Raw genomic sequence first — 26,728 nt, 5'->3', positions numbered from 1 at the left:
GAAAACAAAGAAAGGAACAGAGGACCCCCTGCTACTGTGTCTATAAACAAGTAGTGGTGTTTAAAGGCTAATAAAACTCCAAAGATCACTCTTATACCCATCATCTTTGGGCCAATTTAAAAATATTTTTGATGGAGGAATGTCAAGAAAAATAGAGACAATTTCTTAAGACACAATTCTCTGCTCCCAGCTCCTAAAAAAAGATTATATATGTGGCTGTCATATAAGGGGCAATTGAAATTCCACACCACAAAGGCAATGCAGGGAGGTGGGGGGAAAAGAATCAATCTTTCATATGTTTTTTTCAAAGGCTTGGCAAGAAACCAGGGGTAATATTTTTGCAACTGGGAATGTGTGTTTGCTGAGGAATATTCCCACATTTGAGTCATCATCAGGGGTCCTCATCTTGTTTTACTTTCAAAGGTAGAGAGGGCATAACATTAACCCCAACTGGGAAAAGGAAAATGCCTCTCTGTAATTCTCCTCCAGGGAACAGGAATAAAGAGATTACATATGCCTGCATAATGGAGGGTCTCCTCGCTCACACAAGACAAAAGACTTCATTATTTTTCACTAGACAGACCCTTGTACCTCTCACTTCCAGAAACCAGGCAGGCAGACTTAGGCTTTTTCTTGTTGTTGTTGTTTTTAATATTAAGCCACTAGATCGATTTCCTAAAAGAGCCTTTGTTTACACAGTTTTCCACCAGTTTACACAGAAACTTGCACAGCCTCCTCAGACTCTTCATTAGGAAAAGATACAGAGACTTTGCTATCTCTACTCTGTGTAGTGTTTCCTCAAAGCAGAGACTGTGCCTGAAGACTAAAGTGCTTTCCTGATACAATCAGCTCTGTTTTTTCTCTGAGCAGCAAGTAAATTGATATTTTCTTCCCAAGACTATTCTTGTATCCTTCAATGTGGCCAATACACACACACACACACACACACACACACACACACACAGATTACTGAAAATTTATACTGGCAAATTATAGCTTGCCATTTAAGGACATTGATCCCTCACCTAGAAATATGTGCACATTCATTTGTCAGGTTGGGGGGTCAATGTCCTGCATTCCTGAGTCCTTCACTTGCCAACAGATTCCTGTAAGATGAGATACATGGATATCCAGTCCCCAGCGATGGGTCTGCTCTTAGGTTAACAGATTGAAATGAGTTCAGTTCTTAGTGTCAACTCCGTATCTGATTTTATGCTCCTCCACGAGTGTGCATAGACAACACTGATAAAAACAATTTTTCTACTTATGAGAAGAAACGTCTGAGGTATCCTTTTTCTTATTACTGTCTCCACGTCTTATCTACTCTAGGTATGTAGCCTATTCATCTTGGGTGATGCAGTATTCCACCTTGAAATAAAGTTAAGATTATAACACCATCAAAAAGTGCCAACCAAGGCATTCTATTTTACTTGTGGCTTTCATTCTTTGCAAGTTTAAATGGGTCAGACAAATTAAAGTATTTGATTTTGCAGCATTTCAAGGTTCATTAATCAAGTACTGGTAGAGGGCTTTCTTTGTTCATGGGCTGAAAAATAATACCCAACCTTAAATACAACCTTGCTTGCTTTCTTGGAACTTTGAGAGTCTGTCTGCTCTACGTGTAGAGCTGAGTCACCAAAGAGAAATGCCATGAAAGAATGGAATCCCTTCTGGTAAAAGAAGAGATCAAAAAGAATAAGATTAGGAGGAGGTCAACAAGACTTTAGAAGCCGCCCTGAGGTTCTGTGTTAATCTTTTTGTGATGAATAATAAAAAGTTAAAGGGTTTAAGGCAATAGAAATAACTGTGTTAGGTACCGGTTTACTAATAACAAATGATTCCAAACTTGAAAATTTGAACACCATATTCTATGTCTTATTTTTTGGTGAAAAATCTGGGCACAGCATATAGTTGATTCCCTAGCCTTGGGCCTCTGACAACCCTGAATGTCCTTGGATTGATGAAACATTCTCTTCCTCCATATTTTGCATGATTACCAGTTGGAGTCAGAGCCTCACAAGATGTGGGATAAATTGAGATTCTTCCAGAGCCATTGAGTGATAGTTTATATTGATTGATTGTCAACTTGATGACACTTAGAATCACCTAGAAAACAAAATTTTGGTTCTATCTTTAAGGGCAGATTTAGAATTTTAGAGAGCATTCACAAAAGTGGGAAGATCAATCCTGAATGGGGGTGATACTCACCATGGGCCAGGTACTTAGACTAAATAAAAAGATGGAAGGAGAGTAGACCAACATCCACATCCAATCGATAGAAACACCTTTGCCCCCATTATTACTGCTTTCCAAAATAGCAAGACATTTTACACGACCAATAAACATGGCAAAGCTTAAGCCTGAATCTGTTTAATGTATAAAGGAACATGCTAACATGACATGTTTTCAGCCTGTTTCTTTATTCAAGTGGTCTCGGAAACAAAGTACTGTTCTTCAGGTTTTCTTTCCACCCCTGTGTTCCTACTCCCCCTCTTGTTCCAGAATCATTGCCTCCTATCTGAGGGTCTTCCTCCATTTATTAGCTTGGTTTCTGTTCTAATTGTACAGCAGAAGTAAGGGTTTCCACATGCTTTTAGAAGAATGAACGTATCTACAAAAAAAAAATGTTTCATCTATATCCTTACCTGTTTCCTAAGAGACAATGCTGAAAGATAAATAGATTTTATAAGCCACAAAGAACATGCCTTGAAGACGCCTTGAATAGAGTTTCACTTTTTAGTTTTAATAGAATCCTGCATTATACTTGGGTGGGAGGATATTCCTTAAGAAACTTTCAAACATACTTTCCATAATCTGCTCCAACCAGTACCTTTACCCAGATAAATATTTTACAGTTTGCTAAAAGAATATTAGCACTTGATTTTCAGCTTAGAAAGACTGGTTTTTACCTAGTTTCTTAATTCAATTGTTATAGGCATGCCCCATGAAAGGAAAGTGATGTCAGAGAATTTAGTCAAACAATAGACTTAAGGAAAGAGTGATGATGGGAAGGCATTAATTTTAATTTTGCACAGGTGTGGAGGGGACGCAGTTGGGGAAACCAACCGTAGAGAAAGTTAGCAGCAACAATACACAGACACAGAAATGAAGAAGTGCTGAAGGTGACCTCTCAACATGGGGAGGGGAGGGTTCTATCAGCCTGGTTTCACTGTGCTCAGATTATGTGGGAGCCTTGAAGTCAGGAAGGTGAGCAGGAAATTCTGCTCAGGGTGCAGGAAGACTCAGATGAAGACTTGCCCCTGAACAACCAGAAGCCAGCAGGGCCTGTGTTGGGCTCCAAAGGATTTCTTGACTTCCTGCTTGTAAGTTAGCTGCTTATTAATAAGAAACTCATAGTTACTGGGCATTTAATTGTTGCTTAATAAATGCTGCTGTGAACATAGGGACAAATTTGGGAAAGGAAATAAAAGCAAATGTTTGGCTACTCTAACCCATTTGAGCAAAGGTTTTCTGATTTCAATACAGAACTCAAAACCAACACCCCTGTTCAGTGCATGAATCATCCAGAGACCATAATTCCCATGTGAAATGAAACTCCAGTCTCCTCTGCTATAATTTTCTGAAATTTTTAGACCTAAAGAGAAAGAAATTTGTCAAAAGACAAAAAAGAAGTAGGGGGTCTAACTTTTTCCTCAGTCCTTCAGCCATATTCTTGGGGGAAGAGAGAAAAGGGAGTCATAGTGAAGGAACACCATGAACCTTGGCTGCTCTACTCAGTTAGGGAGGGCACAGAGTGCTTAACAGAGGCTACCAGGGCCTGGAGTCAAGAGGCACAGCAGTGAAGGCGTAAGTCACAAACAATGCCACACCAATTTGGGATTATGATTAATAGGGTGGTATTTATTTAAAGGGGAAAAAACTTACAGATCACTGTCCCAGGCAACAGCCCTCTACGCAACCAGGAAAGGAGTCTAGTCACCAGCGGAGCAGGAAGTGAAGAGAGAGAGGAGAGGGAAGTGGCCGCTTTTTTAAAGGGAGAGAGATCACGCCCCAATGGGCTGGTATCTCAGCAGCTATAGGTTGGAGAAGCGGGAGGACCTCCCGCAACACAGCAGCAAGTATGTTAACACACTTCCTAGCAGGAATGTCAACCATTTTCAGCTGGGGTTGTTGGACACGCAACACCACAGTGCTTACAAATCCTAAGCCTGAGACTATCACTTTCTTCTGTCTTCATTATAGGAAGGGCCCTCACATTCAAACAGACACATTCCATTTAGGTTGGATGTGTTTTGCATTTAAGGCCCTTAGGTCTCAATTGCTTAAGGGCTGAGTATTGTGCTTTTATAGTAAAAGGGCTGAGTATTGCTCTTTTATAGTAAAAGCTACATGACAGTGCCTGAGAGTTAAATCATGGGGGTGAACACAGATTGCTGGAGGTCTAGACACCTAAAGGAGAGTAGCACTTACTCCAAACAGACATTATCAAAATGACTTTATGATTTTCAGTCTATTTTCCAAAAACCCACCCTAGATACTTTGCTTGACTTTTGTTAACTGAGCTGAACCTAGAAACACATCTTCTTATGCAGTATCATTGTAGCTCTAGAAATGAGTACAGTTTCTGTCTACCACTCAACAGATGCTCTTGTGTGGTAAACTGTTAGTTGGGTGTTTCCTCAGAGTGATCCTTGTTCCTTACTAAAGTAACAGCAGAAATCTTTGGGTCTTTTCTCTGGTAATACATTTATATTCATTGGATTTATGCTATGATTATCTTCCTCTCTCTCAAAAGCATTCTTGTTGTATGTGTGTGGTTGTGTATACTGCAGTGAGATTTGTGAGCATATGGATGAATAAGTGTGTACAGGTGTATGTGCATATGTGTGTACATGCATGTAGGACATCCCATGTCTCTACCTTCTAAGACCCCTTTAGCTGGCATTTATGTGGGTTCTAATGGTCTGAATTCCCATCCTCAAATTTACATAGCAATTGCTTTAATCCCTTAGCCATCTTGCCAGCCCTATCAATTTCAATTTCCCCCAAAGTTTCAGGACACGATGCAAAAGAGGAGGTAGAAGAATGTAAGAGCCAGAAATAGTGGACATCTTCAGGAAAAAAAATTAATTTCAGAATATAACAGGACCATTAAACATATAAACTCACAGCAGCTGGGGAATACATGTACAAGACCTACGTAATAGTTAGCTGACCATAATCCCAGCGTAGATGGGGAAGGGCTTCATGAAGCCCTACCCCTACCTGAGATGCTCTTGGCAATTGATGACTCCTGGGAGAAGGGCAGTAATAAGCAAGTAAGTAAATTCAGAGATGTAAACCAAAAAACAAAATGAAAACAAAAATACTACACATTGCTCCAGTAGATGATTCTATACCCATTGCACATATGGGCAGCACTAAGTGGATTCAAACATTTTTTTGAAGATGTATGACTGTACAATTCCAGGGGTCCAGCTGGAAAAAAACCTTCCCTGAGGGCTTACAGAGACCTCCATGTTTAAGATTGAAATAAATATCATGGCTAACCCTGCTGCTGACATAATACCTATAGAAAAGCTTGTCATCATTTTGTGCTGGTAATTTGAAAGAAGAAGACAAGGAAGAAGGGCTGCTTTCTGTTTATCTTTTAGCTTCTCTTGGCTGTGAAATTTCTACTTTGTATTTCTGACACAAAGCCTAAAGGTCATTTTCCTCTATGTGTTATTGGCTGTATTTTGCCTTAACATTGGTGTTTACTTAAAATTAATAAGAGACAGGAGCAGTAATGTATTATTCATCCTGGGTGTACAAACCATGCATTTATCTAGGATTTCTTTCTTTTGCAAGAGCTTGCACTCGACAGCGCATGCTGAGCGGATCATTTGAGGGGCAGCCAGCAAAGGAGAGGTCAATCCTTAGTGTGCAGCATCACATCCGCCAGGAGCGCAGGTAAATACTCCAGGAAGATGAACTCCAGAGACATCCAGGAAAGACTTTACAAGTGTAGCTCAGTACAAAGCTCAGGCCTCTACCCTGGTTGGGAGGCAGGCATGGTGAGGACCTGGTTCTAGCTGCTGGTGGTAACAATAAAGAAATTCCCTATCTGATTCAAAGATTTAAAAATCTTTACTTCAAAGATTCTTTCCTTGGTGATAGCCAAAGTCTCACTTTCAAGATCAGAAAGAACAGAAATCTAAAAACTTGTTAGATGGGATCAAAGACCAGTGGGTAAACCACAAGCTTGTGTTTAACAAAGAAAGAGTCATTTCTGAAACATCAGGAAACTTAATCCTTTACTCATGATTATTGATTACAAGTTAAGAATTGGTCTTGAGATGTTCTGACAAGATGACTGTGGTTGTTCTAGGTCACTAAGACATGGATCCAACAGCCAGAGGATCAGCAGGGGCAAATCTCTTGAAACTTTAACTCAAGACGTGAGTTCTAAGCTGTTTTAGGTTTTGGAAACTTGATTATAAATGTGTATTTAAATGATTGATTAGACATTTCTCATGCATAAGTTTTTATATCATGTTAAGATGTTTTCTAACCAGATGCAATCAGGAAATTCAGATAGCAAGTTACATGGCTAAGAACCAAAAATAAATCATTACCCGAAAAAATACAGACATCCCATGCAGAACAAATGTCTCAGTTAAAAAGAATAAGACCAAATGCAGAGAACAACTGTCTGTGAGTTCCTGGCCCCAACTGCAGCCCCCCTACAGCTCCTACAGCTAAAGTGCAGAAGGAAGAGCAGAAAGATTGTAAGAGACAGAGGACCGGGATATGAAACTGCACCCGTGGAATCTCACCAATAAGCGGGCATAAACAAGAGCTGAACACACTACCAACTCACATGCCAGTGTGGATGGGGGAACTCTCACAAGGCCTTACCCATAGATGAAGAAACTACATGCAATTAATGACTGCCGAGACACGGGGAGTCTGTTTTCTGCAGAGATGATCCCCCGAATTATTTATGCTAAGTGGTCATCCCTAGAAGCATATGCATATACTTAACACTGAATGGGTCCTGTGGGTTGTATATATATATAATCTAGTCTGTTATTCCATGTCTGCTGTGGAGATTGAGACCATTAATACCAGGAGCTAATAATGAGCAATTCTTTTGGTTCTTTTGTTGAAATGGTCTAGTAGAAATAGACAGTCTCCCCAAGCATCACGTAAGAACATGGCTTTGGAGATGTGTGTTGTAGCCCAGGTTGATCTAAACCTCGCTATGTCACAGACGATTACCTTGAACTTTTGATTCCCTGTACAGTTTTACAACTATGCCCAAATTATGCACTTCTGGGGATGGAACCCAGGGCTTTGTGAACGCTAAGAAAAAGCTCCAACAACTGAGCTACAACCTCAGCTTTTTTTTCTAAGTACAACACTATATATCCTCAGACTTATTTGTTCTTATTTAATTTTTTAATCCTTTGCTATAACCTCAGCAGTATGATAGGGCCTAGCACACCATACAATTTCAATATGTATATGCTAAGCATTTTGTATTTTAAAGGGAAAATTTAGTTGTGAAGATGCTCATGGCCATTAAAAATATGCATATAGCGTTATACATATGTATATATAGAGAAGTATAAACTATCGTATATGTTATGGTCTCCATATAGTAATGCACTTAGAAATAGAAACGTTGCTTTTAATCTTAAAAACGGTCTTTTAAGCCTTTGAAAGGTTCCACTGTACATACCCCTCATACACCTTTTACTTCTAGCACTCAAATACAGTGCGATACAGAAATGCGCAAAGAGAAGACAGCGAGATCAAGATGATCCAGGAGAAGAAGGAACAAGCAGAGATGAAAAGGTACCACGTGGCTGTGTCCCAAGGCTCTCATTTGGGAGTGGTTCTTTCCTTTGTCCTTCTTCTGATCCCGCAAATGTTCGCTTGAAGGAAAGTGCAAGAAGAGGAACTTCGAGAGAACCACCCGTACTTCGACAAACCGCTCTTCATCGTGGGGCGGGAGCACAGATTCAGAAACTTCTGTCGCGTGGTGGTCCGAGCACGCTTCAATGCGTAAGTATGGGCCACTTACTGCGCTTGGACCAGGTATTTGACCTGAGTCCTGTGAACAGCAGGGAGTTTGTCACAGGAAGCAAAAAAAAAAAAAAAAAAGACTGGGTAGGCCTAGTGGGGTCACAAAAGAAACTGTGGGCTAATTAAATCATCTTGCTCCTCTTTGCTGAGCTCCCAAACAGGTGGAAAACAAAGGTTTCAAGCAGGTAACATTTGTAGGATGCTCCCATTGATAAAGTATTTAATAACCCAGTGCATTAGCACATTGTTTGCAGTTGTGTATGTCAGTGTTGTTCAGTTTCAATTTTCCCTTGAAAGGATTAAGCGAAAGGGAAATCAGTGACAAGATTAAGGATATTTATTGTTCAAGGCTTCTGTCCGACGTGTACTTTCTGTTGAAGACCTTTGTTGTAGAACAAAGAGTTTTATCTAGTGTTTGCATTACCAGTTGTTATGGGAAGAAAACCTACTAGCCATTGTCTCAACCCCACCAGTGTGGAAGAAATGGGTAAGCATCTCTGTTTGTGTAACTCAGGGGAGACCTAAGCCAACTATCATAGCCAACCAATGGATAAAAGGAATTTTTGTCTAGTGTTATTTTAAGTACAAAACACAGATATTAAGAGTCCTGACATGGAACTGGGAAGATAGCTTAGTGGACAAAGTCCTCGCAGGTGAGCCTGTAAACCTGCATTTGATCCCCACAGTCATGTAAGAAGCTAGGCATGATGGCATAGCACTTGTAACACCAGCACTAGGGGTGGAGACAGGCAGCTCCCTGGGGCTCACTAGCTAGAAGTCTTAACCGGTGAGCCTCAGCCCCAGTGAAAGGTTCTATATCAAACTACAAAGTAAAATAGGCCTGAAGAATGGCAGCTGAACGCTGGCTTTCACCACATAAACACAAATGCATCCCCCCCACCATAACACATACCTACACACATGAGAGACCTGGAGGGAAGTGGAGAACTTTCTAGTCTTTCCCTGTGCCCTCATTAAAGTACTCAGATATTCTTTGTTAATAATTTATATCATATAATATCATTACCTGTTGAATCTGTTTCTTAAAAAAAAATCTGTATGTTTTAACCACTATTATCTCATAATGTGCCAATGTTTGGGGATGGGAACTTTGAAGACATAGCTAAATTAAAATGAAATCCTCAAGATGGTACCGATCCAGTATCTCACCTCCTTCTAAGAAAAGGGAGTTTAGACATGAACCCACAAAGAGGAAGCCCATGTGAAGACATGTACCCCAAAATAGTCTCTGCACTGCAGGAAAGAGGCCTGGAGAGAGCCCTTAGTCCACAGGACTCAGAAGGACACACACTATTGACATCTCTAACGTGAACCTCCAGTTCTTCATAACCACACCACAGAACAATCCCCCTTGCTTACACCACCTCTCTGTATAAGTAAAGCATCTCTGTAAAACTGACACAAACTGGCCCAGTATCACAGGAGTCTGTGTGTCACCGTATTTGCACTCCTGCAATGATTGATTATTGGTGGTCAGCTGGGATCCAGCGTCACCATGGGTGCAAACCTTGGGCATGTCTAAGAGGGTTTCTATTTTGGTGTGTTGAAGTAGGAAGATCCAGTCTAACTGTGAGCTGGCTCATTCTGTAGGCTTAAGTCTCAATCAGAATGAAAAGGGAGAAGGAAGCAGAGTGTTTGCATTTATCATTCTCTGCTTCTTGCAGGTACAATGTGACCAGTTGCCCCCAAGCTTTTGCTACTATGACTGTCCCCCCATGATGGACTATACCTTGGAGCTGTGAACCAGAATGAACCCTTTATGTCTTAAGTTGCTTTGGTCAGGCATTTTGTCACAGAATAAGGAAGTAACTAATAGACTTCCCCACCAACCAAAGAAGACATTTAGGTCTGAGGAGGTTGACGGTTTTACTCAAGGACGCCAGCTAGTCTGTGACTATCTTCTGATCACTATTCAATTGTCCCTCTTCTGTTCTAGAAAAATCTGAACTATTTAAAGTATGAAATCATAATTTTAAAGGACCCCTGAGATTTGGCCAAGTGAAAAAAGACAGTGGAAGTTGATCGGTGCTCAAGTGAGGTCTTCATCTCAAATTACCCTGTTGGCTGCCTACATGTTAACATCTAATTACTGATTCTCCACTTCATTTAATAGGGTGTAATTCTCCTTTTGTCAGCAACACAGCTGAGTGGACTGATGAAGACCTTGTTGTAATTGGAAATGCACATAAAAAGACTACCGGGGCTTCACTGACAACTGGTCACAGGGTCCCCAAAACTAAGCCTTAGGAATGCACTTCCAGTGAGATACCATATTAATTCTTTCACAGGACCACAGCAGAGTGGGGAGTGAAGAACTCTCTTTAACGGATGGAGTGTCTACCTAAATGGTTATGAAGAATATCCTCAAACTAGCAACACATGCATCTTTAATTTCTAAACAAATGCTGAAGTTTAACTTTGTGATAAGTCATGCTAGAACTCCTTGAATGGAGTCTCAAATCCAAAACCAAGATATTGAGAATTCTTTTGATTTTTCTTTTATCCAGTGGTCTCTGCCTTCCACAGTGGTGTGCAGTTAACATAGCTCACAATAGTCATTTTATAGAAGTTATAAAAAGAAGTTCAGATGGAGAGATGCTTGTGATTACTAACATGCTTGTTGTGTTGAAGAATTTTATATGCTGTTCTCTCTTACAGATCGAAAACAGACCCTGTCACGGGAGCTGTGAAAAACACAAAGTACCACCAGCTTTAGTAAGCATGACAAGCTCTCTTTTCCCTGCACATTTGAGCTTCACATGTGCTATTTTCTGCTTCATAAAAATACAAAATTTTAGGTTGGGGAGTTGGCTCAGTCAGTGGGTAATGCAAACATGAAGGCCTGAGTTTAAACCCCAGCACCCTTATAAAAACCTAGATATGGTCCCCTGTGTATATAATCCTAGAATTGGAGGGCAGATAAAGGTTCAGTGAGAGACCCAGGTTCAAGAATATAAGATGGAAAAGAATCCAGCATCTACCTCAGACTTTCACATATGTAAATGAACACATAAGCATGTAGCACAAACACACACCAGACACAAACAATATATAGATGGCATATACCATGGGAGACTTGTTTTTACAAACACCGGTCATGATAGAGTTACCAAAGCCATGGTCCCTGGCCCTTGCAAACACAGGCAGAGCATTTGCATTTCTCAGTTATGTTTGTTCTTCGGCAGTGATTTGCTGGGACTGGTCACTTACCTGGACTGGGTCATGATCACCGTGACCATCTGCTCTTGCATTTCCATGATGTTTGAATCCCCCTTCCGGAGAGTCATGCATGCACCCACTTTACAGGTACTATGCAGAAACCTTAGCTCCCAGCTCACTAGAAAATTACTGCCCTGTTTTTGCTGGTTTTGTTACAACCAAAGTGCCGTTTGCCCATTTCAGATTGCTGAGTATGTGTTTGTGATATTCATGAGCATTGAGCTTAATCTGAAGATTATGGCAGATGGCTTGTTTTTCACTCCTACCGCTGTCATCAGGGACTTTGGTGGTGTCATGGACATATTTATCTATCTTGTAAGTTTTTTTCTTTTCTAAATATCACAATGTAATAGTTTTTTGCATCCCTTAGTACAAGAGTGAGATGTCTGAGGTCTAGTTGTCATAAATTCTTTAATAAATTATAGTGACCTATTATATGTTATAATGACCTATTGTATGTAAATAAAGGGTATGAACATGAAATCTAAACAAAAAATCTATATTAAAAGTATCACAATATCTACAGATATATATAGCAATTACAGTTTTATGTGTGGATGAGACTGCATTAATAAAATCTAAAGCATCAAACCAGTTTACATCCCATAATTCTTATGCCTCTTTTAATGCAAAAATATTTTTGTCAAATAAATCGTGTTAGTCATTATTGAACCTCTTGTTATCAAATCCTTTACAATTCTAACTATCACTGGTAGCCATTCAAGTGTTCTGTTCAATTAAATTGGGAAATTATAGGAATAGACTTGGAAATTTCTTATTTTCAGTGCAAGAAAAAGGAGAATTCCCTTGAGTGGAGGTTGCATGTTAATAATAATCAATGTCCTTGATGAAAAGAATCCCATAATGGTACCTGAGTGGGACAAAATTAAGAAATCAGTAAGATAAAACACAAGGTGGGATGTGGGGGGAATACACAGAGTGGGTACCCCCACTACCCCATACACAGAGGCCTTTCTTTGGAGCCCTCTGCAGGCATAGGATAAACTCATTGTTTACTGTCAGCAGATGCTGTGCACAGCTATGAGTGTCTGTCCCCCATGAAACTCATGATGTCCCCACTGAATGGAAGGAAATGTGCACAGCCAAAGAGACAGTATAAATTCCAGAGATTACTTTTCCTTCTAGGTGAGCCTGATATTTCTTTGTTGGATGCCCCAAAATGTGCCTGCTGAGTCAGGAGCCCAACTCCTGATGGTCCTTCGGTGCCTAAGACCTCTGCGGATATTCAAACTGGTGCCCCAGATGAGAAAAGTTGTCCGAGAACTTTTCAGTGGCTTCAAGGAGATTTTTCTGGTATGTGAGACTCCCGTCTGCTTCTCTGCTTCTTGTTCACTACAGTCTTGTCCTATCATTTCATTGACTGGGGGATAAAGGGAGACACGGATAACAAGGGCAAGTACATATAGTTCTGTTCACTGTTAGAGGATTAGAAAGGAGACAAGGAAACTCTTTCAGAAACTCCACCCACTGAAGCTGACTTATTTTGTTTTAAGAAACAAAACAACATCTAAAAAACACAGTGTATAGACATACCTTCCTTTGAGCAGCCTCAATAAATAGCATGTAACACTTATAAATATGATCTGAGGGGGAACATGATGAGTAAACATTATATTAGTGTCTTCTAAGAACAAGGCTGGAGATAAAACAAAATAAAAGGTTCATTGCTCAGTCTGTTTCCATCCTCCAGAAGAATGATCACACAAAATTCTTTTATTATGGATGAGTTCTGCTTGTGTATGAGGAACAGGGAGTGATGGACAGAGGCTTGTTTTCTAGAAAAAGTAGTGTTAGCTCAGCTGCAGCTTTAGCTGGTATGAAAGTATTTGACAACTATGCTCTGATGGTACAAGAAGTGCATAGTTGCTCATATTTTTAAAGGTGTGTTTGTTTAAAAGACCCAGGGTTTTTTTTTTCTACAAGGCTGTAACACTGTGGCTTTTCACATGGATTCTTGAGAAGGAAAAAAAACACTCTCACCCTACCCAGCGGTTCACGAACCACTGATGAGGTTTGAAAGGAAATCTCACTGTGTCTTTCTCATGAGGAGCACTTTGTATGGCTTTGGATGACTTTAGACATCTGTTTAGATTTTCCATCCACTACAGTTCTGTGGTCGGCACAGAAGTCACCTTTTACCTATTTTTCTGCTGAAACAAAAGCAGCAGCCAGCAGAGGGAGCCCAAGACAACCAATAGATTGAGAGAGTGCACAGAGTGCTCCCCAGCACAAGAACCCTTGCTCTCAAGAACCAAAGCCACTATCTCTTTAATCTATGCTCAACTAGTAAGAAAATGACTCCATTTGGGGAAAATGGATAACAACAGAATTTTTTAACATTTCTTTTTGTTCATTTAAATTAAAAAGTATTCATTAAAAAATCATATAAAATGCCTTGTTTCATTCTCTTGCATGAGAGACATATTATTTAATTTTAAAAATTTAAAACCTACTGTTAGTGTCTCTTTTTCTCATTTTAAGAAGCTAAATGAATGACCCATGGTGGTGAAGTCAGAAGGTATCGTTGACAACAAATATGGATTTCACACAATATGCTCTAAAAAAATCCTTTAAAAAAAATCACTGTTAAAACCTAATACTTAACTTTCACAAAGAGATTTACTTTTTCATCAATTTCTTTCAGGTATCAATTCTGTTGTTGACGCTGATGCTTGTTTTTGCAAGCTTTGGGGTCCAGCTCTTTGCTGGAAAGCTAGCCAAGTGCAACGATCCCAACATTATCCGGAGGGTAAGACTTCTCTACTTTCTTGAAGTTAAAACCAAAGTAGTTTTGCCATTCCTTTTAATATGTGTATACCAGTGGCTACCTGGAACCCCCTCACAAACTCTAAAAATTCTTTTCCCACAAGTTTCTTTTTGTTGTAAGCATGTAGTATGTCTCTTCCTGGTAGAAGGTCTGTGAGATTCTAAATACTCAGAGGCTCCTCCTCCTTCCTATCCCAGCACCAATCACCACTCCACTTCTGACAATGAACCTGGCCTCCCAGGATTTTGCAATTAAGAGTTTCTGAAACTTCTCTTTAACTTGATCCTCCTCTCTGGTCATGTAAAACTCACCTACAAATGACATTCCTTCACCCCACTCAAAATACAGAGAGAGAACTTTTATTTTTTTGTATTTATATTTTCCTTTCTGGACATCTTATCCATGAGAAAAATCACTGTATACATATTCACTTTTAACTGCATAGAGGTGTTCCCTTTATGACAACTTACAAGGTCCCCAACAAAAATTCCATCTTTCATAACCTCACAGCAATATTGTTCCCTCTTTCTTCAGTCAGTGTCAATAACTGGAAATTAGCTGTAATAACCTCCTATCCTGGTAATATTATATAATGGCATATTTTTATTGCATTTTGGATAAGCTACACAGCTCTTCTCCAAAGAGGTATTTGAGTTCCTTCTATCTGGTGAATCTACCCTTCACCAGGTCTTATCTGATGTGGCAGAGAAGAGCAGGATACCAGCTCTGTCAGAAAGAGCTTTGGGCCCATATTGCTATAACCTGTATTCCAGCAGAAAGAGGAACTAAATTTGACATTATACTTTTTTAGCAAATATGGCCAATATGGATTCAGCATGATAAAAACTCTAAGTTCTCTGGTTAATATCAAGCATAACATGACTCTTGTCCAGGAAAAATACTATAAATACACTAATATAAGAGGATTTCAGACATGATAGAGGGAGAGAGTCATTCTACAACTTCCATTAACCTGAGAAGACATTATAAGGAACATGGTACAGGTACAAAGGTCATGATGTACCATATCAGCAAATGAAAGAATTAATAAAGAGCTGATGCTTTTATCCACGAGCTTATGTAAGGATCAAGAGTTATTTTAAACTCATGCTGAACAAAATCCAAAAGGATAATAACAACATTTCAAGTTTTGTGGGAATCCTGGGTGAGTCACTGTATTAATGATGGCCTCAGAGCACCATAATGTTCTAGTCTGTACTCATACCCAGCCCAAGCCAGGACCGCTGACTCATGGGGGAAATGGAAAGCACTCTGTAGACGAACAACACAGAGAAGACGCTTTTGTCATCTTGCTGGAAACAGTGAGGTCTACAGGAGATAGAGTATGGGACAGTTGGACTGAATGCATTTCTGTATAATGTTGTGACTACAAGCTTATGGCAGCCAGGGAGCGAAATGTGGTGGTTTTGAATAGGAATGATCCTCATAGGCTCATGTGACACTATTAGGAAATGTGACCTTATTAGAGTTGCTATAGTCATGGTGTCTCTTCACAGCAATAGAACCCTTAAGATGGTGATCAAAGTGAAGAACACACTGTAGGCAAAAGGAACATTAGTTCATCAATTCCATCTCAGAATTTCAGTTCATGTTTTTAAAAACTTTGTATTAATTAGTTTTTTTTGTAATTGTATTGGTGTGTACATGTGTGAAAGGAAGAACAGAAAGAAGGAGGGGGAGAGAGGTAGAGAGAGAGAGAGAGAGAGAGAGAGAGAGAGAGAGAGAGAGAGAGAGAGAGAGAGAGAACTGGTGTACATATGCCATGGCTTGGTATGGAGATCAGAGGATACTCTTTAGAAGTCAATTCTCTCCTTGCACAGTGAATTCCAGGGAAAGAACTCAGGTCTTCAGGCAAGTGTGTTTATGTGTCTAGCCCAGCCCATCTTTCTAAAAGGGCAAAGAGAAGTTAGATACACAAATATTGAGCATTTACAGCTCATTTGAAGGGAGTTTAAAGGGATTGAGTTGTTCAGGACATCGTTTCTAGTTGGGGAAAACTGTGTTTTTGTCATAGTTAGGTAAACACTCCCTCCTCTGTTCCTATTCTGGAAACTTGACAGCAGATGTCTTGAGATCCATACAGATAGAAGTAGAACCCAGGGTTCAGTTGCCAAGCTCAGTAAGCAAAACCTGAGGAAAGCTTTCAACAAGTACTTTCTAAGCTTTCTAAATACTGGTCATATCTAAGGCCTTAGGGCAGGTAAAATGAAACAAGATTGGAATCAGGAGTCAATCACTATGGTTTTGAAGCACTTTCTGACTGATCAGAACGTATGTCTCATGTTCAAGTGACTGTAACATAAGGCCAACAGTCATAGAGCCTATGAGTAATGGAAGTCATGTGCCATCCTATTTCAGTGTGGGAAACTCTGCTTCCCACCGAAAACAGACACACCAGCAAGGCTTGGGAAGCGGGGAGGATCTAAGCCAAGAAGAAAGGCCCTCCCAAGCAGACCAAGAGGAATGAAGAAAGATCCCAAGCCTACCCAGGGGTTATTGAATAGGTCAAAACAGAAGTATGAGGCTTGTGATCAGGACTCTCAGATGCAATGACTTTGTCTAGTCAGTTCTTCCTTCCCAATCTGTTTCTTCCTCTAGAGCACTATGATAGATACTCATGCAGAGGTATCTATTGGGGAGACTAAACTGGCTTCCTTATGTGAAAGTGCCCACACCTACAGCACACAAACGCCTGTCTGCGCTCTATGCGCTACCATACAGTACGCGAGCTTCGGGAAAGGGGCTGGAGATTGAAACACACAAAGACACACAGACAGAGAGACAGAGACACAGACCTCTAGTCACTGGTAAGAAGCCCCTTATTCAATAGCACCATGGAGGCTTATATACCCAACAGTCAGGTGGGCCAACAGGTGAAAACTTTATCCTCTGATCCTCAAGGCCACACGTGCTCGTGAAGCAGAGCTGGTAAACAACTTTGACACAGCTTTCAGTAACACAAATCAGAAGGAAAGTAAAGATCTCCAGCAGGGAAGAGCAGCTGGAGGCCAGGACTCCAAATGGCCCCAACACACACCAGTCTCAGGTAGTCACTCTTAAACTTCCTTTCCCTTCCATGTTGATGAGACTAAAAAATAAGTCCCGAAATTTAAGTTGGAGATTCACAAGGTCCTGATTGGCACAGTGATGATGAGATGGAAAGTTCCTTGGGAGAAACAAGGAGCCTGAAAGGTCTGGAAGAGGAAAAGAGGCTCACAAAGTACAAAGTACCTTCCCTGAACTGTGTTTGTTACCTATATAGTATGAATAAAGAAATCAAGTACAGAGTAATTAAATAATTTGTGGAAGTTGTAGTGTCACACACACATAGCACACACATATACACACACATATACACACACATACACATATACACACACATATACACACACATACACACATATACACACATATACACACACATATACATACACATACACACACACATACACACACATATACACACACATACACATATACACACACATATACACACACATACACACATATACACACACATATACACACACATATACACACACATACACATATACACACACATATACACACACATACACACATATACACACACATACACACATATACACACATATACACACATATACACACACATATACATACACATACACACACACATACACACACATATACACACACATACACACATATACACACATACACACATATACACACATATACACACACATATACACACATACACACACATACACACACACATACACACACATATACACACATATACACACATATACACACATATACACACATATACATACACACACACATACACACACATACACACACATATACACACATACACACACATATACACACATATACACACATATACACACACATATACACACATACACACACATATACACACACATACACACACATATACACACATACACACACATATACACACACACATATACACACATATACACACACATATACACACATACACACATATACACACATATACACACACATACACACACATATACACACACATATACACACACATACACACACATATCACACACATATACACACACATATACACACACTCATGACAGACCAAAGTAATGATTGCACTGGTGTCAACTTGGTGAGCCATGTAGTTTTTATCGCCATCACTAACAGGAGAATGGGTGAAGGGTTATTTATAAGAAGCAGGGATGAATCAAAAGCAACTACATCACCACAAAGCCCAGGTTAGCACATACTCAACAAAATCGCAACCCTGGAACCTTCTGCATAGCTTTCAGGCAGTTCAACAGTCCGAGAAATTCCTCAGCTAAATCTTCACTCTGCAGCTCAGATAGCCAGTCTCTTTCCACTACAGTTATTCCTGCAGGGGATGGGCGTAGGAGAGCATTACAAGTTTCTGTTCTTCCATTGTTTATCTCCTGAGTCTCATGGGACTCCTTCTCCCTCCTCAAGGGAATGTTTCCATTTGGAAGATGCTGCCATGCAACAGAAGGTCACGCGTGTAATAAGTAGGAAACCTGTGATTCGCCTGCAGGCATCCTGGCCCCCACATGCTGTGCTTCTAGCTAGGATACCAGGATGCCCTGTGGGATGAAAGGTGGGCTCGGAAAGTCAACACTGGAAAGGGCAGCAGGGCCGAATGCATTGTGGGAACTCTAACATACTACAATACCATCCTTAAAAATAATGATGCAGATGAATAGATTATGAGAAAAATAACTTCAGTATATTTTTAGCTTAAAAGAATGAAAAGATAAAAAACGGTGTGACCTTCTTCTCTCGGAGTTCATTTGTGACCACATTCCCCTACTTCCTTTCTTTCTCCTACCTTAGGAAGACTGTAATGGCATCTTCAGAATAAATGTAAGTGTGTCCAAGAATTTAAACTTGAAATTAAGACCTGGAGAGAAAAAGCCTGGATTTTGGGTGCCACGTGTTTGGTAAGCTCATCAGAAATATATTCTTAGCAATACTATACTTATTATATAATTTGGGATTTAAATTGGGATAATTTGGCATGAGACTCAAATAATTATATTTAAAATACTGAATTATTTTAAATAATATATGGAAAAATATTGGGTTATAACATTTTTTTTCTTTTTAAAGACCAGTAAGAACCAAGTGGCACATTGTATCCCATGTTTCTTTGTGGAAACTAATGAAAGAACACCGATATTTTCTAATGCATTAAAGCACATATCTGGATTAGCTGTTAAAACTAATGAGGCTTTAAAACCAAATATTTCCAATCACATTAAAGCTGAACTCATTTTGAGCATATATCTTTAAGAGGGCCTGATGTCCTTATAACAATTACCGAGAACTCTAAATTTTAAAGCTACTTCATTTACAAAACCCATGTACACTGACGGGTCTCCATCGCTGAAACACTAGGGAAGAATAACTGATAGTGTAGTTTATTAGACCCAATTCTTTCCTTAAAATCCATTTTTGGGGGAAAATAAATTTTCAGAGTATTTTCCCCACAGGTGGGACCTGCTCAGTACCTTCTCTCTTGTCTGTTTTATTAATGATTATGAATAGAATTATTCTGTTTCATTGATAAACTGGATGTTCTATCAACTTCCCTTGATCTTTTAATTACCTTTTAAATTTTCTTTAGGATTAATGGGTGAACCACAGATACCCTGTTTTTGTCACAACTGACTTTCTTTTCTACTCATCAAAACTTTCCAAAGGATTTAACATTTTACCCAGTCACAGCCCTGATTCATTTTTATCTTGTTTTGGCACTTACTTCTTTAATATAAAATTCTCTTTTATTAGCAATTCAATATGATTGCTATTGGTTTTTCTTTCTTTTTTTTATCCAATGACTCTTAATTTAGGGTGTAGGATTGAGCATGGAGAAGAGGTATTTTATTCATGGGGAAGCCTTATACCAAAACTCACTTAGGAAACTTGTCTAATTTACATTAAAATAAAAATTTGAAGAGGTACAAAAGGTTTATTTTGATGAGATGAATATTCATTATACCATAAATGACTTATTTATATCAAGACATCAAATGGGATTTTTTCCCCCTGCTGTTTTGGAATTTGGGCTAAAGCCTCTAAGCTGATCTTAATTCTAAAGACAGCGACTCCCCAGAATTTACAAAGACCTTATCACCCTCCATTATCCAACACAAGTAGAGCATCCTGAGAATAAGTGAGTCTGGGGGAGAGTACTATGGTGTCCTCACTTCTTACTATGGAGGAAGCTAAGGTGCTCCCCACCCAAGTTAAATAAGGTCTCATAATGTATTAGAGCTTGGCAGAGAAGCGAGAGGCTTCAAGGCAAAGCTGCCTTTCCACCTGCCAAAACCGACCATCTCATCTACCTGATGGATGATATGGTCCTTTCTTAGAGCCACCTGGATGGAACTTTATTTCAAAGGGCTCTGTGCAGGGGAGAGGAAGGCTCCACCGGAGGAAGCCCTGGTGTGTTTCTAGGTGCAGGAGCTGAGACTCATAGTTGGAATGGTGCAACTGGGCATTCTTGTTTCAAAATGCAGAGGATTAGTAGGAAATCTGAAATACAAAAATATCCAGTTGATCAGTTGATAACCACCATTGAAAAGCTGGCTTGGTGGCTGGGCAGTGGTGGTGCACGCCTTTAATCCCAGCACTTGGGAGGCAGAGGCAGGTGGATCTTTGTGAGTTCAAGGCCAGTCTGGTCTACAAGAGCTAGTTCCTGGATAGGCTCCAAAGCTACAGAGAAACCCTGTGTCGAAGAACCAAGAGGGGGGGGAGGGGAGGAGGGGAGGGGAGGGGAGGGGAGGGGAGGGGAGGGGAGGGGAGGGGAGGGGAGGGGAGGAGAGGAGAGGAGAGGAGAGGAGAGGAGAGGAGAGGAGAGGAGAGGAGAGGAGAGGAGAGGAGAGGAGAGGAGAGGAGAGGAGAGGAAAGGAAAAGAAAAAGCTAGCTTGTTGCTAACAGTCTCAAGAGGAAAGTGTGCCACACTGTGTGGAGATACACACAGGGAAACACCAAGGATAGTCACAGGCAGAAAAAAAGTTGTAGGGAAACGCTGTATGTTGGATTTCCTTGTTCCTGGGAATGCACAGATTTTACAAGGTTCTAGAACACAGATATTATAGCAGAGATATTTAAAACACCTAGTGTTCCCATATTGACCTTGGGGTGATAGGTGGCTAAGGTCTGACATCTAAGTGAATGCTTCATGTATGAAAACCACATTTCCATGAAAAGGATCTAACCTATGACAACATGGTCAAAAGCTTTGCAGCCAGAACTCACTGGAAGGCGATGTGTAGAGACTAACAAACCTGTCCCAGGTTGTGCTATGCAACATTAAACGTGTCCATAAATCCTGCTATATGTGGCTTTAAAAATCAACTTTAGTTTAAATATAATATTTCATTATTACCTGTGGGAAGGAGCAAGTTTAACGACATTTTTAAATCACAAGCAAATATAAGGGTGTCACTTGGACATCATTACATGGGTCTTTGCCCAGTTGACCTGGATTGTAGTATGGGGTCACTGTGAAACAAAAATCTCCAGTCTAGCAAATGCCAACAGTAGTTTTGATGCTTTTTACACTTTCTTTCTTTAATGTAATCAGAGTTAAAAACTGAAATTTTTGATTTAATGCTAGCTAAATTGTAATTAAGAAAATAACATATCTGGGAGTATGTCTGGAGAAACATTTTGATAATTGAAATTAAGATATAAATATTCACTGTCTAATTCAGGAAAAAGACTAACTCCACAGACTTTCTCCCGATAAATACATTCATTTTCCTCTGAATCACCCAGAATTGATGAGAGTAAAAATTATCTTAGCAAAAAGGATTAAGCATACATTATGTCATGAATATCATGTACTTTATTTTAAAAATGGATCTAGAATATAGGAAGTAGCATGCACAGGTGGTAAAAATCCAAAGTATTCTGCTTTTATACTAATTGTACTTGCTCAGTGCTTACACTAGGAATACTTGGCATTTACTCAGCTGTAAGTTGTGGATTTTGTCCCTCAAAAACTTGAAGTGGAAAATAGAAAACAAATTACAAATAATTTAATATAATGCATCGACAAGCCCCTAACCTATCCCCTAGTTTATCAAAAGTTTACTATTCAGGTAACTTTAAGCTATGCTAAATACTTCTCAGTAAAAGGACATCAGGTCTTACGGGGTCTCAGGATCAAATAATCTAAGCCACAAGAGTTTGAGATGTGATCAGTACAGAGAAGAGGTCGCAACGTCGAGGTTCTTTTGTTTTCTGCAAATGGAACAAGTGCAGAGAATGACACACAGGAGAGACCCTGGCTCAAAGGCCTCGTTCCAGACCAAAGGGTCACAGGAGAAAGATGGTGGGGAAAACGTGAGGAAAGGGGTCAGGGCAGGTGAGTAGGGAAAAAAGGGACTGGCAAGGAGAAGAATGCAAAGGGGCCTGGGGACAGGTGTATAGGGGATAGGAAGAGTCAGGAGTAGGTTGGTAGGGAGGGGGAAGAAAGACTAAGGACAGGTGAGTAGAGAAGGGGGAAAGACCAGAGGCAAGCTAGGTCCCGTTTTCCATGGTTCCCATCTTCCTCAGAGAAGGATCTATTTGCTTTATCATGATCTCAGGGGCCCTGGATCATGTTCTTCAGGATGCAAAAGAATGACCAAATTCCGAGTTCAGAACCAGTCTTAGTTTTACAACTTGGATAGGCAAGACTGCATTTTTTTTTTAAAAAATCAACCATAAAAAATGTTTTAAACATCCTTACAATTCAAATGATGGCAGTATATGAAATGACGATAATGGTTTGTGTTTGGGACTTACTGAAGCCCTCTGGAGTTACAGGTGAAATTTCAAACTTGGCAATTTTGATAGCACAGCATAAACAAATGCCTCATATGATTAAACTGGAAAAGTTTTATTTTCCAAAATGTGTTATATTTTTTCAACTGTGTGCCTTGTTTTTCTTGATTTATCCTAAAAATATTTTTTTTAGCATTTTCTAACTTCTAAAATATGTGGGACATGAAAGCAGTTTAAGTTGCTGCAGATTTAGCTGCAAAAGCACTTTTCACATAAAGAAAACAGATGAGTAAGGAAGACTGACATGAGATCTGAGGGTTGGCGCCCTTGATTTTATTTTATTTTTTCAGATCTTATGCAAGTAAACCTTGGGTGTGCGTAGTCTTTACCAGCACTGTGTACTCTAAGAGATGGGAAATGCAATTGATACCCTCCCCAGGGAAAGATAGTTGCAAAAATCCAAGATGGTATATTTGTGCTTTCATACAAAAATAGAAATCAGAATTTTAAAATATGAATATCTCAGTGGTGCTTCTACATTGATACTGAATGTGTCTGACAATCAGTCTCAAGCTCTAAGGACCAAGTCAGCTGCAGTCTTGGGCTTTCTCATTAGATCCCCATGTATTGTAAAGATACATCTCATAATTATTCCTTTGGTTAAGAATGCATAAAAGATGGTTGAAAATATTGAACTAAATGCCTCTCTAGAGTGCTGACTTAATGAAAGGTAAATTTTGAAAAATGAGGTAGCATGGGAAAGACTGATGAAAACATAATACAGAAGGAGGCAGAGGGATGACAATATTCAACAGCCCAGAGCTATATTATCCATCAAACTCAAAATGTGTAGCAATCATTAAAATCTTTTAATTTATTAAATTTATTAAATTTGGTTCGTTCTTTTAACTATTTAAAATTACCTCTCATAAAGAAAATATAATGAAAACTCTGAAAATGTATTCTAGTAACAATGAGAATATGTTAACTAAGACCCACAAGGTAATAAAAAGGAACAGTTTCACAACTGAGAAGCAAAATGTATAAATTATTAGAAAACATAGATTTGGGCATCCCTTCCCCACAAAGAAAATAAAGAATGATGGGCTAATTGTTTAAGGAATCATGAATCAGTGATTGATATTGACAGCATACAAACACATTGCCATAACTTAGCAAAGGAATGCTGCTAAGCCCAACTTCCCCCAGGTTAAAGACTCTTCACTCAGGTACCGGCCCGCTGGGTGTGCACTGGACCTTCATCTCGCGTCCCTCTTTCTTAATTGCAGGGCGAATCCTCGGAATTTTAACTTTGACAATGTGGGAAATGCCATGCTGGCATTGTTTGAAGTTCTGTCCTTGAAAGGCTGGGTAGAAGTGAGGGATGTCATTATTCATCGTGTGGGACCGGTAAGCAAGACCATGTAATTCTCTAAGTACATCCAGAGTGGTTCTCATTGGCTTTGATACACAATGGAGTACTACACAGCAGAAAAAATAATGGCATCTTGAAATTTGTGGGCAAATGGATGGATCTAAAAAACATCATATTGAGTGAGGTAACCGAGACCCAGAAAGACAAATATCATATTACTCACTTGACATAAAGCAAAGAAAACCAGCCTAAAATTCACAAACAACCTAGACAAAAATGAGGACCCTAAGAGAGATATACATGGATCTAATCTACATGGGAAGTAAAAAAAAGACAAGATCGCCTGAGTAAATTGGGAGCATGGGGACCAAGGGAGAGGGTAGAGAAAGGGAGGGAGCAGAAAAAAATGTATAGCTCAATAAAATCATTAAAAATTACTGAATTGAAATGTATAGCACCATTACCATATCAAAACTCTCTAATATCATTTTTAAAACTCTTTAATTTACACAGATCCACGGAATCTATATTCACGTTTTCGTATTCCTGGGTTGCATGATTGGACTGACACTTTTTGTTGGTGTAGTTATTGCTAACTTCAATGAAAACAAGGTAAGCCTTCTCAGGTTAATAGCACAGACTTAATTTTTGTTCTTGCTCTTGCTTTAAGCTAATATTTTTTCATACACAGCACGGAGCCACATTAAATTGAAATGTAACTCATGTAACTAACCTGTATAACTCTTTTACAAACCACATCACCGCTGGAGAATCATTCTCTTAATAAATTTACCCTAAGGTGACAGTAATCGCCCACAGTTGAGAAGCCCATCTTCTGCTCAGATGGGAAGGGTGCAGTCAGTGGGTTACTAAAATGTGATTCCTTGAAGTGATGCTCTGAGAGCAGTCCATACTGCCCTTACAAAGATGCAAATTGTGTGTTTCTTCATGACTCAGTGAGAAAACTCAGAGTTTTGATAAGGTAGGTAGAAGCCATATAAAATGTACAGGTCAAGTCACAGACTAAAAAAAAGATTTTTTTAAAAATCTATATAACCTTTACATACTTCCTGAACTCAGGAAGCACTCTCGGTCTTAACAGCTGTCATGATGGATATAGGATCATCAATAGGAAGACAGCAATGGTTTAAGGGAAAACATTCTGAGTGTCCCTTGGCTATGTTTTCTTGCGAGAGGAATCCCATTGAAATGCATACAAGCTTTGAGCACTCACTGGACAGAAAAGGCTCCTGCCAGATCTCAGAACGCTGCCCTGTGTGGCTGAAAAGCCACCACCGTATGGGATGAACACTTGGTCCCAGATTAGGACTATTTCCTACAACGGCAGGGTCTGGGATAACAATCTCCAAACTGCAAAGCAAGCTGCATTTGCCTGTGAAGCCCCTGCTGTTCAGTTGTGCTCAGTGATGGCTGATTCCCATGCCTGCGTGCCAGAGCTCTTTGGTTTGTGTAGCTACATGTGAGACTCTACCATTCACTGTCCCCAGGCTCAACGTGTGTGGTACCACGGACCCAGCCAATTGCCACCTTTGATGTGTGCCTAATGAGCATGTCACTTCATTTCAGCTTTTCAAAGACTTAAAAATCCCCCTTTGGACCCCAATACTACTCCAACTCTCAGAATCATGGCTCCTAGAGCAGTGGCAATCATGCCACCCAGCCCCTCTCTTTTACTTCCTGACACGCTCAGAAATGAGACACTCTAACCTTCAGTGTGTTCAGTTTAATATCAGGCAGAACGAGAAAGATGTGTCTTTTTAGATGCCTTTGAGACATGTGGTGGAGCAGACACTGGGAATTCTAGAATATAAGAAGAAGCTAATCAGCCCGTTGCTAGAGAGATGAGGCACTTCCAGTCCAGGATGGTACACAGGTCCCCGTGCAGGGGCCTGGGTACAAGAGGCCTGGGCTCCAGGGTAGCTCCCAAGCCAGCCGCAATAAGTGATCCAGCCTACAGTGCTCAATATCAGGAAGAAGCTGTATAATTAACTGTCAGTCTTGAAACAGCTGTGAATTGCTGAGGATTGTTTGCCTCCAACACCATAGTTATGTCCTAAAAGAGTCAGAAAGTGACAGCTTGTTTGGAAGCGTGGTGTGTCAGTCCAAACAGATGCCAAGAGGGAGGCAGAAGTCAGCAGCCATTTTACCAGATGTCACACACTTGATTTGTTGGTTGGAAAGGTTCATGTGTGTGTGTGTAAAACTCCAGTTTCAGGGAATTCAAACCTTCTGTACTTCATGGGAAATGCACACACATGAGTTATGTAAATGCAGCATACAGGCAAAACACATAAATTAAAATAAATAAATCTTTTTTTTAAAAAGCATGGGCAAGTGAGATGACTCTAGTGAACGCACCCCCCAACAAGTGATGACCCAATTTCAATCCACGTGATGGAAAGAGACAACAGATGTTTGCAATGTTTCTGACC

The 26,728-nt window shown here is 39.9% G+C and overlaps 1 protein-coding gene across 2 annotated transcripts in view; it reads left to right on the top strand.

Moving 5' to 3' along the window:
• Nalcn (sodium leak channel, non-selective) overlaps positions 1-26,728 on the top strand; it is a 261,873-nt gene that overhangs the window by 213,124 nt on the left and 22,021 nt on the right. For both annotated transcript variants that reach the window (XM_075948960.1, XM_075948959.1), the window contains 12 exons: positions 5,812-5,913; positions 6,332-6,401; positions 7,712-7,803; positions 7,891-8,013; positions 10,714-10,770; positions 11,241-11,361; positions 11,458-11,589; positions 12,421-12,588; positions 13,940-14,044; positions 18,956-19,062; positions 24,190-24,310; positions 24,789-24,887. In XM_075948960.1, the coding sequence (XP_075805075.1) occupies positions 5,812-5,913; positions 6,332-6,401; positions 7,712-7,803; positions 7,891-8,013; positions 10,714-10,770; positions 11,241-11,361; positions 11,458-11,589; positions 12,421-12,588; positions 13,940-14,044; positions 18,956-19,062; positions 24,190-24,310; positions 24,789-24,887 (1,297 nt within the window). The remainder of the gene's footprint in view (positions 1-5,811; positions 5,914-6,331; positions 6,402-7,711; positions 7,804-7,890; positions 8,014-10,713; positions 10,771-11,240; positions 11,362-11,457; positions 11,590-12,420; positions 12,589-13,939; positions 14,045-18,955; positions 19,063-24,189; positions 24,311-24,788; positions 24,888-26,728) is intronic.

This window comes from Microtus pennsylvanicus, chromosome 15 (assembly GCF_037038515.1).
Source record: "Microtus pennsylvanicus isolate mMicPen1 chromosome 15, mMicPen1.hap1, whole genome shotgun sequence".
Classification (NCBI taxonomy): Eukaryota; Metazoa; Chordata; class Mammalia; order Rodentia; family Cricetidae; genus Microtus; species Microtus pennsylvanicus.
This window is presented reverse-complemented; position numbering and strand designations above follow the sequence as displayed.